Source organism: Semicossyphus pulcher, unplaced genomic scaffold (genome assembly GCF_022749685.1).
Source record: "Semicossyphus pulcher isolate SPU_LCO1_2020_fin unplaced genomic scaffold, fSemPul1.0.p SCAF_21, whole genome shotgun sequence".
NCBI lineage: Eukaryota > Metazoa > Chordata > Actinopteri > Labriformes > Labridae > Semicossyphus > Semicossyphus pulcher.
The window spans coordinates 17,963,735-17,977,613 of record NW_027211695.1 but is presented as its reverse complement, the minus strand read 5'-3'; the positions used below and the strand labels follow the sequence as shown (position 1 = coordinate 17,977,613).

General features: G+C 47.3%; 1 protein-coding gene across 1 annotated transcript in view; it reads left to right on the top strand.

The window, feature by feature from the left end:
* The window catches only part of svep1 (sushi, von Willebrand factor type A, EGF and pentraxin domain containing 1), a 117,078-nt gene that overhangs the window by 86,168 nt on the left and 17,031 nt on the right, over window positions 1-13,879 (top strand). The window contains exons 12-34 of the mRNA XM_069672790.1: window positions 2,036-2,167; window positions 2,281-2,472; window positions 2,587-2,708; window positions 3,613-3,718; window positions 3,807-4,010; window positions 4,093-4,326; window positions 4,472-4,633; window positions 4,725-4,886; window positions 5,002-5,163; window positions 6,970-7,058; window positions 7,170-7,266; window positions 7,424-7,537; window positions 7,631-7,744; window positions 7,912-8,113; window positions 8,987-9,144; window positions 9,480-9,678; window positions 9,761-9,936; window positions 10,048-10,172; window positions 10,246-10,375; window positions 11,221-11,391; window positions 11,562-11,735; window positions 11,822-11,941; window positions 12,025-12,201. Coding sequence (XP_069528891.1) covers window positions 2,036-2,167; window positions 2,281-2,472; window positions 2,587-2,708; window positions 3,613-3,718; window positions 3,807-4,010; window positions 4,093-4,326; window positions 4,472-4,633; window positions 4,725-4,886; window positions 5,002-5,163; window positions 6,970-7,058; window positions 7,170-7,266; window positions 7,424-7,537; window positions 7,631-7,744; window positions 7,912-8,113; window positions 8,987-9,144; window positions 9,480-9,678; window positions 9,761-9,936; window positions 10,048-10,172; window positions 10,246-10,375; window positions 11,221-11,391; window positions 11,562-11,735; window positions 11,822-11,941; window positions 12,025-12,201 — 3,522 coding nt within the window. The remainder of the gene's footprint in view (window positions 1-2,035; window positions 2,168-2,280; window positions 2,473-2,586; window positions 2,709-3,612; window positions 3,719-3,806; window positions 4,011-4,092; window positions 4,327-4,471; window positions 4,634-4,724; window positions 4,887-5,001; window positions 5,164-6,969; window positions 7,059-7,169; window positions 7,267-7,423; window positions 7,538-7,630; window positions 7,745-7,911; window positions 8,114-8,986; window positions 9,145-9,479; window positions 9,679-9,760; window positions 9,937-10,047; window positions 10,173-10,245; window positions 10,376-11,220; window positions 11,392-11,561; window positions 11,736-11,821; window positions 11,942-12,024; window positions 12,202-13,879) is intronic.

The following is a 13,879-nucleotide window of genomic DNA, read 5'->3' as shown; positions in this document are numbered from 1 at the left end:
ACATCAGTGGAGGCCAGCATGCTTCTCTGGCCCTCTACACCCATACCCTTTGTGCAGGCGCACCACAAATAACGACAGATGTACGAGCAAGAGAGACAAAGTTCATCATGTGCACACTGTGTGAGGGAAGCTGCAGCACTTACAGTGGTGAATAGGAAAAGTATGCACGCAGGGAATCACTTGTATCCAGTGCACCAGCTCCAGAGGTCACTAGACTCTTGAGAGAATTTGAGATGCGACCTGCTCGTGTTTGTTCTCGCTTGCAGAGTCGATGCTCAGACGGTCAGAGCGATCTGCTGCGAAGGAGCATCAGCGCCGCTCTGCCAAATAGACTGGCAGACGTCTCCTTAGCTGTACCCAAACAGTCGTTGTGGTGACAGACAACAAACCAGACTCCTCAAGAGCTCCAGCCCACAGCCGTGTAATTCACTGGCTCTGACTCCACACACACACACACACACACACGCACACACACAAATAACACTAATGCAGGTCAGATATGTGTGTGTGTGTCGGTAACGCTCACATAAATACAGGCCTCAAACGCAACGTCCCAGAGTCTCCTTCCCCACCTGTCTGCAGAGGTGCACCCCCATCAAACACACACTCGTCTCACACACTCACACACACACACACACTGTAATAACAGGCTGCTGCGGCTCCTCCGGGGCCACACGACGTCAGCCCAGCGCTGCTTCGACGTCAGTGTTTTGTTTTTCCAGGCCCACACCCTGATGCCAGCGCTAAATATAGCCCAGACTCGTTAGACACACACACACACACACAATCACACACACATACTGTATATAAGGGGAGACACCAGACTGCAGCAGGCCAGACGTGTGTCAGACCTGTTTGAACGGAGGAGGTGGACGAGAGGTCACTCATTTTTCACCGTCTTTTTCATCTGCTCTGTGTCACACACTTGCGGTGCAGATGTTTCTCTGCTCTCGCACGTGCAAACACACACACTCACACACTCCCGCTCATCGCCGCCGTCGCTCCCAAACTTCCATCTATCACTTTGTTCACCTTCGAGCCAACCAGACTGGAGAAATTTCCCCTCTCCTTACCCAAGAGACGTATTTTTTCTGCAGCCGTGTGATGCCCAGACACATCACTCCCGTGTCAACATATCATTGTTTAACATAACTTTATGGTTTACTCAGAGTGACTCATTTAGTCCTGGAACATGAAGTCAGGCCAAGACTGCCCTCTGCTGGGTAACTGGAGCAACATGTGCGAGTCAAGAAAAGTACCTTAAGTTGAGAAGAGAATGTGAACTTTGTTTTAGCTCATTTTTTAAACAAATATGTATTTGACAACTGTTTTACTTTAGATAGCTGTCCGCCTACACTTGCTGGATATCCATAAGATTGCACGATATCTTTGTCACCATATTTGCAGCATATTTTTCTCCATGAAAGCATATGGAGTTCCATTGTAAGCCCTTTCCAATGCACGGGTATGGACTGAGGACTAGAAGCAATACATTGGAGAGCTTTCGCTTGACTGGGAGAGGATCCATCCCTCCATTTTCTACACCGCTTATCCTGCTCAGGGTCACGGAGGGGCCGGAGCCTATCCCAGCTGTAATTGGGCGAGAGGCGGGGTCACACCCTGGACCGATCGCCTGGCAATCACACGGCTGACACATAGAGAAACCTTTCACGCTCACATTCACAGGCGATTTAGAGTCACTAATGAACCTAGCGAGCATGTCTTTGGACTGTCGGAGCTCGCCGGAGTACCTGGAGGGAACCCACGCATACACGGGGAGAACATGCAAACTCCACACAGAAAGGCGTGTGTGAGGATTCTCGGGCTGTCCTCACTGCTGCCAAAAAGATGCTAGCTTTACGTTGGAAAGCTGCACACACAGTTACAAAAAAGCAAAGGATAAACACATAAAAAAAGTATAAAAATAAACATTTGTATAGAAAAAAAAGCACAAAATACATGATTACTATCATGCCGTTGCTTTAGAGTCACACAGTGCTGTATACCTAACCCTTTTGTGATGTGTGTCTCTCAGGCGGTCGCCTCACAGTGACCAGCAGCCACACTCCAGGCTCCAAGTTCCCGGTGGGAGAGACTCTGGTGCAGTACACAGCGACTGACGCTGCAGGGAACAGCCGCACCTGCAACCTCACTGTCACGGTGCAAGGTACAGAGAAGGCTTTTAAATACCTTTTACTGGGTCTCTTTTGGGCTATTTGTGTTGATATTTGACCTCTTGATATTGTGTGTTTATAATGTTCATGCTGTGTGTGTGCTCAGGGACGACCTGCGAGCAGCCGTACGTCCCTGTGAACGGAGAGTTCGTCTGCTCTGAAGAGGAGGACGGCGTCAACTGCACTCTTCACTGTAAGGAAGGCTACAGCTTCACTCAGGACGCAGCGCACAGCTTCTTCTGCGCCTACAACGGGGTGTGGGAGCCGCCGTACACTGCGGACAGACCCGACTGCTCAGGTAAGCACAGCGCGGGTATTCGTGTGTGCAAAAAGACCTGAATGTTTTAGGACTCTTTCTGCATTGGTTTTGGTGACATTGAAACATCTGAATAAAAGCTCTGTTCTGTCTCAGTGAACCGTATAGCAAACAACGGGTTGAAGCCCTTTGAGATGCTGTTCAAAGCATCTCGCTGTGACGACGTGGACCTGGTCAAGTCTTTTGCTGGGGAGTTCAACACCAAACTGCAAGGCATGGTAAGGACAGGAGAGTATCTGTATATTTACAGACATACAAACTGATTTAGACGTGTTTAGTCGTCCAAAATGACGGATTCAAACGAGATGTAAATTGACCCGAACATTTTTAGAAATATATTAATACCCGACCCCTTATTTCCCATTATTAAAACGTTTATCTTATTCTGTGCTTAAGCGGGGTACACACCCCCTCTGACAATCTTAAACAAAGTGCTGATTTGTTGCTGGTTCTGAAGATGATCTCTCCAGATGTTCCTGTGGCGTGAGGGATGTTAAGAGTGATTTTACTTCCCCGATCTGCTCGGAAGGCCGTCGTGGCCGCACAGATTTTAATTCCTAAATGTTAAACGTGTTCAATGTTTACGATCTGATATCCTGTTGTGTGGGGGGATGACAGCCGAGCATGCAGTCTGTGGATTGTCACGTGGAACGAAACAGTAGCCAATGGGGACGCAAGATGGAAGCGCAACAACCGCAGCCATGGCGACAAAAGCAAACGGGGAGCATAAAGTAACATGTACAGCCTGTGCTCTCCACCACTTCATCCACAGTTTGTTTGCTTTTTTCCAAAGTCCAAAAACCATCACCGCCAATTCTTCCTGCCCGTCGTCCACCGTGTTTGTTTGCTCTAAAGTCTCGTTTGACCGCGAGAGTTCTGCGAGATTTCCAGCGTTGAGAGTCGGACTCTGGTTGTTGGTGAATGCGACCTGCGAGTGTGTGGTGGCGTAATCGTTGCTCTCCACACACTATAGGAGCTGTTAAATCTATGATTATATGTCGTCATGTGTGGGGTCGCTCACATTTTGTTCTCAGGGTCCAGTTCGACCTGTGAAGACCTCTAAACAGATTTCCTATAAGTCAACTTTCACACCTGCTTTGCCTCTTCTTCTTCCTCACTCAGCTCCCCAACATTTGCAGCAGCGATGACGTCACCTGCAAGCTGGAAGTGATGTCACAGGGTCACTGTTTGGAGTACAACTACGACTACGAGAACGGCTTTTCTATTGGTGAGAGCTAAACGCACAAAACGCCCTCTCACTAAACATCCCGACTGTTTTCTTAAGTCAAGCATCTCATTGGCTCTGTGTCTGTCAGCACCGGGCGGTTGGAGCAACAGCTGGGGTCCTCAGGGCGCTCAGGACTACGCGTACTTTGAGTCAGGCTTTGCGACAGGCAGCCGGCAGCTCGGCAGGCGGCAGCAGGACAGCAGCATGCAGCCGCACCAGCGCAGCAAGAGGCACCGGAAAATCACCGGACCCACGAGAGACCAAAAGATCCAGATCTATTTCAACATCACAGGTATATAAGATGTGTTTATTAACCTTAAAAGTGTTTTATACCCATTACACATGGTCCAGTTAAACTTTGTCCCTTCTCCCAGCAAGCATCCCTCTGCCCATATCGAGGAACGACTCGATAGAAGTGGCCAATCAGAAGAGACTCCTGCGAACCCTGGAGCAGCTGACCAACCGTCTGAAGCGAACGCTGGCCAAGCAGCCGCTGTCAAGTTTCAGCGTGTCCTCGGAGATGATCGTGGCTGATCCCAAATCTCTGGAGAGCAGGAAGGCATTCCTGTCCTGCAGGCCGGGCTCCATGCTCAAAGGCAGGATGTGCGGTGAGTGCGAGGGGATTCAGGGACCGACACAACCTTTTACTTTTAGAATCATATAAAATACAAGACAATTTATGGGATATTGAGAAAACCTGCTGCAAAAGTTTTATGTATACCATTAAATCTCTTAATATGTGCGCTGTTGCAGTCCAATGTCCTGTGGGGACGTACTTCTCTCTGGAACATAACGAGTGTGCGAGCTGCTGGCTCGGCTCCTTCCAGGACCAGGAGGGTCAGCTGGAGTGCAAGTCCTGCCCAGAGGGAACCTCCACGGCCTACCTGCACTCCCGCAGCGTCTCTGAGTGCAAAGGTAACACACCATTAAACCTCAGACTCACCCAAGGACAAAGATGCTGATCAAACCTTTATGTGTCTGATTATTGCTTGTGATGTGTCTGCAGGGCAGTGTAAGCCTGGCAGCCACTCTCTGAACGGGCTGGAGATCTGCGAGTCGTGCCCTCTGGGTCACTTCCAGCCCGGTTTCGGGGCCAGGGAGTGTCTCGTGTGTCCTGATGAAACCTCGACCGTCACCAGAGGAGCTGTGGATGAGGAGGAGTGTGGAGGTGATGCAGTGTGACTCCTTTAATTAATCATTCTTAATGAGCTGGGCTGTAAGAATAAAAATGTCTGCTGCAGAAGTGTTCATGCTCTGCTTTGTCTGGGTCTCCTCTCCTGCAGAGCCCTGCTCGTCAGGTCACTTCTCCCGCACCGGCCTGGTTCCCTGTTACCCGTGTCCCAGAGATTACTACCAGCCCGAACATGGCCGCTCCTACTGCCTCTCCTGCCCCTTCTATGGAACCACCACCGTTACCGGGGCGACCACCATTCAGCACTGCTCCAGTAAGTGTCCCTGACCTGAACAACCCTTGAGACCGACACAAGGGTAACACTAGAGGTCATTGTGTGATATTGCTTTGATTTCATAATACAATCCTTGTTGTTGCTGTTGTTCTACGAATCAAACTGTTCTGTAGAACGCGGACGTGCAGATGATTTTCTTCCATCTTTGAGGCTTTTATTCGGTCGCCCTGATGGTGCACAGACCCACCTCTGGAGATTTTCATAAACAATTTTTAGTTACTGTTATGTTGAAATTATAGTTTCAATTCATTTGTCTATTCACCTCGCATAAAGATCGGTGGTCTTGGTTTAAAATGCGTCTCATTCATGACTAAATGAAGGTGGATGAGGGGGGATTATTTAAGGACTTGACATTAGACAACCGACTGAAATGACGGAAAATGCATAGCTTGTTTAAAACGAATAATGGCTCCCTTTTCCCGAATTATAAACAAAGAAATGTAATAACTTAACTTCAGATCAATGATTCACAACGCGACCAAACGGTTTTAGAATGTTGCAGAGAAAATTGCAGCGGCGTGAGCTGCTTAGTTGCGTCCGAAGCTGTTGTGTGGAGTTGCCAAATTAAGTCTCCAAATGCATTTTTAGAACGGAGCGATGTCCCAATTTCACTGCAGCCAATCAGGAAACAGCATGAATTGGCGTAGGCACTCTGTCTCTGGCGCTGCAGTAGCCAAAGACGGCTCCAGATCCTCTCTGTTGGTGTTTCAGCTAACATTGCGAGCACATCACCGTCACTATTTCCTTTTAGAACGATACTCCAGCTAGTTAATTCATGTAACCTCGGCCTAATACTAAGGTTATAGTCTTAACGCAGAAGTAGTGGGGTATGTCAGTGCGTCGTTGCTATGGAGACGGTCAGCTGCGTCGTTGCTATGGAGCTGCTTTGACTTGAACGGCCCAGTTTTAGAACAATCAAATGTCAGGGAAGTCGTTGCATCCAGTCTCGCTGCGAGTCATCGATCTGAACTGGCCTTTAGTCCAAAGTGTCTAAATGTAGTTTGAGTTCACCAGTTGTCCTGGCCTTAACTGAATGTTTCCATATTAAATACAAGGCCTGTTAATATTGTTTTAAACATAAAACACATGTTTTTAATCAACAAGGACTCAAAGTGAAGACAGATCTCTATAATGAATCATGAGAGTGAGCGATGTTCTGAATATCATCACGGCTGTGACTATCTTTGGCACGTGCTCATATTCAGTACAACCTCACGACCTCGAGTGTGATATGACATGTTGTTAGCGACGGAGAAAACAGTGTTAATTGCAACTATCCTAGTTTGTTCCACCAGCAGCTCCAGTGTAAATGAACTCTGATGTAAGACGATGAAGAGGTGATGAAGCGCAGAGTTTTATGTTAACACCGCTGAGCTGAGCTGGCGTGTTAAAGTGACTGATGTTAAATTTCACGCCAAGCGAAGTCAGAACCGTTCAGCGTCCGGCCGCTCTGCGCGACAGCTTTCCTACAGTTTGACAACTCCACTTGTGTGGTGTCTGATCTGTGTTGTCCGCTTGGAAAAGGACTTCCAGCACGGGATCGGCGGGGAAAATGGAAATACTTTGACTTTTATTGCTGTGCTGCAGAATGGAAACGAATAACAGCGCATGGCTGAAGTGTGGGAATGAACCGTGGTCGGGACACGCTGCCAGTTTTCAATAAGACCGCGGGCTTTTGTTCAGACGGATCACAAACGTCTGGTAGAGAGGGGAAAGATCCTTGCCGCGTTTTTCCGTCTTGGCTTTGCTTCCATTCCCCATATTTTCTCTTGGTGTCATTTTCAGGTTTTGGCTCCAGTTTTCTTCCCAAGGAGGAGAGTGTGACTGCAGCTCCAGAGGTGGAGGTCCACGAGGACTACCAAGCAAGCAGCCAGGTCGGTCTTTACCTGGTCTAAAGGGACACCACTTAACAGACCCTGTTAGAGGTCTTAAAACATACAAACTGTAACGTAAATATGAGAATCTCTGCTGGTCTGTTCCTGCAGGTTTTCCACGAGTGCTTCTTGAATCCCTGTCAGAATAAAGGGACATGTGAGGAGGTCGGAGCGGGATACGTCTGCACCTGCATGCCTGGCTTCACAGGTAATTTAACTGTCTACACATAAGCAGCATACATGCAAACATAAGAGGATCATTTGTGCTTTGTGTGCTGTATATCCTTTAATTGCTATGTCAACAGAACACTTTTGTTACTGTGGCTCGACGATGGTTTGATAGAGCCTCTGATATTTCTCTTCAGGTGCAAAGTGTGAGGTTGACATCGACGAGTGCGACTCCGCTCCGTGCCAGAACGGAGGCCTGTGTAAGGACGGGATGGGAGACTTCCAGTGTCAGTGCAAGCCTGGGTTTTTAGGTGAGGCTTAACACAGGTTAAGTGCAGTTGTATTAGCTGCACTGTAAATATGTGTTCTTATCTGTGTTTGACTTCCACCCTCGTCTGTCTCAGGCTCTCTGTGCGAGGCCGAGGTGAACGAGTGTCTCTCCTCCCCCTGTCTGAATGAAGGCGTGTGTGTGGACGAGGTCAACAAGTTCAGCTGCAGCTGTGCCGGCGGCTTCACGGGTTAGATAACGAATAAGACTGGGCCAACAGTCAGACTTTTTTCACGACATCAGATAATGAGCATGTAGAACAATGAGTTTATAACTCCTATAAACTTTATTCAGAGTACAAGTCTCACATTCTAAATACTGAGACTGTATTTCTTCTGTCTTTTCACGTCTCTGCAGGATCTCGCTGCGAGCTGGAAATAAACGAGTGCCTCTCCAACCCGTGTCTGAACGGAGGCGTGTGTGAGGACCTGACGGGCAGCTACACCTGTAACTGTGCTGTCGGCTTCTCGGGGGATCGCTGCGAGGTCAACATCGACGAGTGTTACAGCGCCCCCTGTCTGAACGGAGGCTCATGTCTGGATGCTGTTAACAGTTACAGGTAATAAAGAGTCTGAATGGGAAGAAGCAGCTCTTTTTTTCTATTTCTTTTCTACAACAATTGTAATTTTACGAGAAAAAAAGGTCATAAAATTGCGACTTTATTCTTGTAATATTATGACCTTTATTCACGTAAAATTACGACTTTATTCTCGTAATATTATGACCTTTATTCTCGTAAAGTTACGACTTTATTCTCGTAATATTATGACCTTTATTCTCGTAAAAATTGCGACTTTATTCTCGTAATATTATGACCTTTATTCTCCTAAAATTACGACTTTATTCTCGTAAAATTGCGACTTTATTCTCGTAATATTATGACCTTTATTCTCGTAAACTTACGACTTTATTCTCGTAAAATTGCGACTTTATTCTCGTAATATTATGACCTTTATTCTCGTAAACTTACGACTTTATTCTCGTAAAATTGCGACTTTATTCTCGTAATATTATGACCTTTATTCTCGTAAACTTACGACTTTATTCTCGTAATATTATGACCTTTATTCTCGTAAAATTGCGACTTTATTCTCGTAATATTATGACCTTTATTCTCCTAAAATTACGACTTTATTCTTGTAAAATTGCGACTTTATTCTCGTAATATTATGACCTTTATTCTCGTAAACTTACGACTTTATTCTCGTAAAATTGCGACTTTATTCTCGTAATATTATGACCTTTATTCTCGTAAACTTACGACTTTATTCTCATACATTCCTCAATGTGGCCGTAATACTCCGTCATACTTTTCTATCTTCTAACTGCAGTATAAACAAACCTTTCCATTGCTCACGTTGTACGTCACATGATGCCTGTTGTTCTTGTGTTGTTGTGCGTACCTGTAAGACGTGTCTCCCTTCGCTCTCAGGTGTCAGTGTGTGGAGGGTTTCCGCGGCCACCTCTGCGAGGTGGACGTGGACGAGTGCGATCCAAACCCCTGCGTGAACGGGGCCAGCTGCCTGGACGGTCTGGGCTCGTACACCTGCCGCTGCCTCCCTGGGTTCAACGGAACCAGGTGTGAGACAGGTACTATAGGACAGACGACACATCACCAGAGAGATCTAACTTGTTATTTCCATATGAATAATTATCAAACTGTTATATTCTGCCTGGGTGCCTCCCTTTGGAGGTTTTCCGGGCACGTCCAGCTGGGAGGAGACTTGGGGAAGACCCAGAGCTTGTTGGAGGGATTATATATCCCATCTGGCCTGGGAACGCCTCGGGATCCCCCAGGAGGAGCTGGAAAACGTGGCTGGGGAGAGGGACGTCTGGGTCACCGCGACCCGGCCCTGGTTAAGCGGAAGAAAATGGATGGATGTTTTAATCTGTCTGTAAACGTGAATATGTTTCTGTCCTATCAGAGATGTCCTCGGCCTTCAACCTGGACTTTGAAGTGTCTGGTATCCACGGTTACGTAATGATGGACGCAGTGATGCCGGCGCTGACGGAGATCACCTGCACCTTTTGGATGAAGTCATCAGACACCACCAACTACGGCACTCCGGTCTCCTACGCCGTGGAGGGCAGCGACAACGCTTTCCTGCTCATAGACTACAACGGGTCAGTAATACACTGCCTTATGTCATACATGTTAAACAGAGTGTAGTTACACCCTCTCTGATTGTTTGTCCTCCTCCTGCAGGTGGGTGCTGTACGTAAACGGTAAGGAGCGGATCACAGACTGTCCCGCGGTGAACACGGGTCTGTGGTACCACATCGGGGTCTCCTGGAGGAGCTGGGACGGTGACTGGAGAGTCTACATCAACGGAAAGCCCTCAGACGGAGGCAAAGGCCTGTCAGTCGGCACCACTATCCCAGGTGTAGTGCTATCCTCGACCTCCTCTCTCCTGCACCTGAGCAATATCTTTGTTACCAATATTTTCTCAGTGAGTTGTGGTTAACCTCTGACCTTCACCGTGTGTCCTGTAGGTGGTGGAGCACTGGTGTTAGGTCAGGACCAGGATCAGAGGGGCGAAGGCTTCAACCCTGTTGAATCCTTCGTCGGCTCCCTCAGCCAGCTCAACATCTGGGATCGAGTCCTCACACCTCAGCAGGTACGTGTAGTAACTCATGTTTCTAAGTGTCACATGGGCTCTTTTTATACCTTCCTCTCTCTCTGTGCTGTAGATCAAAGTCCTGTCCAGCAGCTGTCCAGCCTCCCATGTGACCCACAGAGGGAACGTCCTCGCCTGGCCGGACTTCCTCAACGGGGTGGTGGGACGAGTCAAAGTGAACCAAAACAGCATTTTCTGTGCTGGTAAGATTATTCACACATTTCAACCTCATATAACCTTCAGTGAGGAACTTCTTCTTTTTTTAAAGTTAAGATAATCTCGAAGATTTTCATTTAAATAAATGTCTGTTTCGTCACAAAGATCACGAGCAGCGCCCAGTTAGTGACGCGTTTTCCATCAGCCAGCAGTGGTTGGTCTGTCAGAGAGGGTAGGCGGAGCTAAGCGGCTGCTTTTCCGGTCTCTGCAAGTGTTGCGAGTAAACAGTAATCTACTATGGCTGAACAAACAAAGAAAAGATGGATGACTACAGATACAACTTCAACAAGAAGTGAAAATCCAAAGAAGAAGAAGAAAACTCGACGCTCAGATGAAGCAAACAGTCTGAAAAGGAAAGCAACGGGAGTTACAACCGGAGCCAACCGTGGACGTCACACATGCAACACTGTCTGGATATCTGGGAAGTGTGCTCCCGCAATAACCGTTTATCGCCATTAGGTGGCGCCAAAGAGAACGAAACTGAGATCTTTGAGATTATAACTTTAACTAAATACATTTGTATGAAATGAAAAAGAGAAAAGGACACAATGTGGAGGCAGCTTAAATAATCCTAAATTAATGTCTGAAGGAAATCACTGTTTGGTCACATTTTCATGCCAGAGAAAGTCATAATTTCCTTTACAAATATGACTTAAACTATGTCCCTTCACAGCATGAGACCTGCAGGCTCAGATTTGTACCAGCTCTTTTTTAATAATCAGTAAATTATGAACAAGAAATACATCTCTGAAAAGGGTGTACACAATGGTTTTATATTCATTTAGTATGCCTTAGGAGGAGACTCTTACACTCTTAATCTTGGTCGCACCAGATTGCCCGAAGCTGGAGAACGCCGTGCCTCACATGCACGCTTCCACTGTAGAGGTGAGCCCCGGGGCGCAGGTCCAGCTGTCCTGTGATCCTGGTTTCTACCTGCTGGGGGAGCCGCTGCTGCAGTGCCAGAATAAAGGAGAGTGGAGTCACCCTCTGCCCAGCTGTGAACGTAAGGCAGAGACACACACTGTTGTGTTACTTGAATCATCTTATCCTCATCTTCTTATTTCCCCTGTTCCATTCAGTATTTTCTTGATATATTCAAACCACTAAGATACTTCAGCTGTTGGTTAAGAGCTTGTGGAATAAAGACTCTTCTCTCCTCTGTGTGTGCTACAGGAGTGTCCTGTGGGCCTCCTCATCCTCTGGAGAACGGCTTGTTCCAGGGGACAGACTTCCACGCCGGCAGCTCTGTGGTCTATCAGTGTAACGCTGGTTTCTACCTGCTGGGAGACACCAAGGTGCACTGCAGCAACAATGGCAAATGGGGAGGAAATCAACCTGCCTGTCTGGGTACGAAGTGTTTTTTAAATCAGTCACATATAAGCAAGAAGAATCCTGTCTGTAAGATTAGGAAGTAACAAAATATCTGTGTTCAGATGTGGATGAGTGCGCTCTGGGATCCGACTGTGACCAACACTCCAGCTGCCAGAACACAGACGGCTCCTACACCTGCACCTGTGTGCACCCGTACAGCGGAGACGGCAAAAACTGCACAGGTAAGACGCAGAACGCACCAAGAGGATCCCGTGTTAACTGTTTTACCTTCTTTTATATATAAAGATATTTGTGTTGCCATCAGAGCCGGTGAAGTGCGAGAACCCCGGGTCTCCAGAGTTCGGCCACAGAGAAGGCAGCAACTTCCTGATGGGCAGCGAGGTCGTCTTTGGCTGCGACAACGGCTACGAGCTCATCGGGTCGACTCGTCTTCAGTGCACGGAGACGGGAAGCTGGGACGATGCCGTCCCGTACTGCAGAGGTGAGAGTCAGGATGTGAGGATGCTCTGAGTAACATATAGTCCAGTTCAGTGTCTGTGCAGATGTGTTGTAGAGCCCGACTGCAGTCACTCAAAGGACAACCGCAAGGGACAGTGGGTCAAACATTCTTTATTCTGCTCTAATGACAGCCTGCAGCTACGAGGATCTGAGTACATACAGGGATGTTGCAGAACAACAAACAGTACATCCTCAAATACAGCATGTAAACACACATCAAGCTGTGCCCGACCCCTCCCCTGTGCTGTGAGCGCTGCGATTATATATGCAGCTGTGTTTTTGTCTGCCTCTGTGAAAGGCCGCACCGTCGCAGGACCTCCGCTGGCTCTCGGCCACATTCTCCCTCATACAGAAAGAGGAACGCACTTACTCAGCGCCTGCAGACTGCGCCAACCTGTCCGTTCAGATGGGAGGATCTCTGCCAAAATCAATACAATGAATTTAATGTATTTTTTCCCCCTGTGTGTTACAGGTTAAATAATTCATGCTGTGTTCTGCATTAGAGAGTGCATCAGTGGCTCAGACTGCACTGAGTTTGTTCTTCTTTAAGGACTTTATCATCCCGATCTTCATGTCGGTGTGAAAATGTGATTCACTGCGAGAAGGCATGGCAGCGTCACTCGTGCTCACAATCATTAATAAAAGCTTAAACAGCACAATTAAGCTTAAAAATCCAACCATGAGGCTGGACCCGGTGGATGTACCAAACTCACTCTCGCAGCTGTTAAGTGTCAAGTTTGTTTCAATCTCGGATCCCCTCGGCTACAGTCTGAGACGATATAGCCTCTGGGATCACCGGTGAACGTGCCGGGCGGTAAGCGCCTTCCCGTCAAGACTTTTCCGCGTGCTGCATTGTTACAGAAAGAGAAACCGTCTTCCTGTGATGTACTTGTTATTAACGGGTCTTAACTTTGCCGAAATTTCAACATCATGATGCAGATTAGTCAGAAGTAAAACTTCACGCTGTGTCAGGTCTGTCCTCAAGAGGAGACGAAAACTTTTAAAACGCTCGTTTGTTGAACGGCTGTCGGATCGATCTGATGCCTTCGAGGAAGTCGGGAAATCTGAACGCTGAGCAGCTTTCGTGACACAGCGTCAAGGGAATTAATCTCAGGTTGAATTTTAGTTCCGCCTGCTTTTGCTCTCCACACAGACGTACGTCGCAGCCTGCTTATACGTGATTGGTCACTATTACTCGGACTACAAGCGTAATTCAAACAGAAACCAGAACACTTGCCTTCCCGGAAATCTACAGATTCTCCTATGTTGATTAATCTACTATGTAAAATCTGTAAATAGAGTTAATTCATTGGATTACAGGAACTGGATCCATTGTTTTTGGAGCCTTTAAGAGTGTCAGAACACGTCTTCTTCCACTGCTTCAGTTTGGGCCTTTTATGCTTTAATCTGTCTCTTTTGAGTCCCTGTACTTCACGGCTGTGCGACATGTAATCACTGAAAGTACCCCTTTATCCACTAATGCCTCTCTGTTGCACATCTTTGGCTTCTCTCCGTTTATTTACTTTCCTATGTGCCTCCTTCCTCCTATCTGGAAAACGTAATGGGGCATAAATCCAACTCGGAGTCTTTGCCAGAATCAGACATTTAATCGATATCACTAAGAGGCGTCTGTAAGCTTGTCTCCCCTCTTTATATGCATT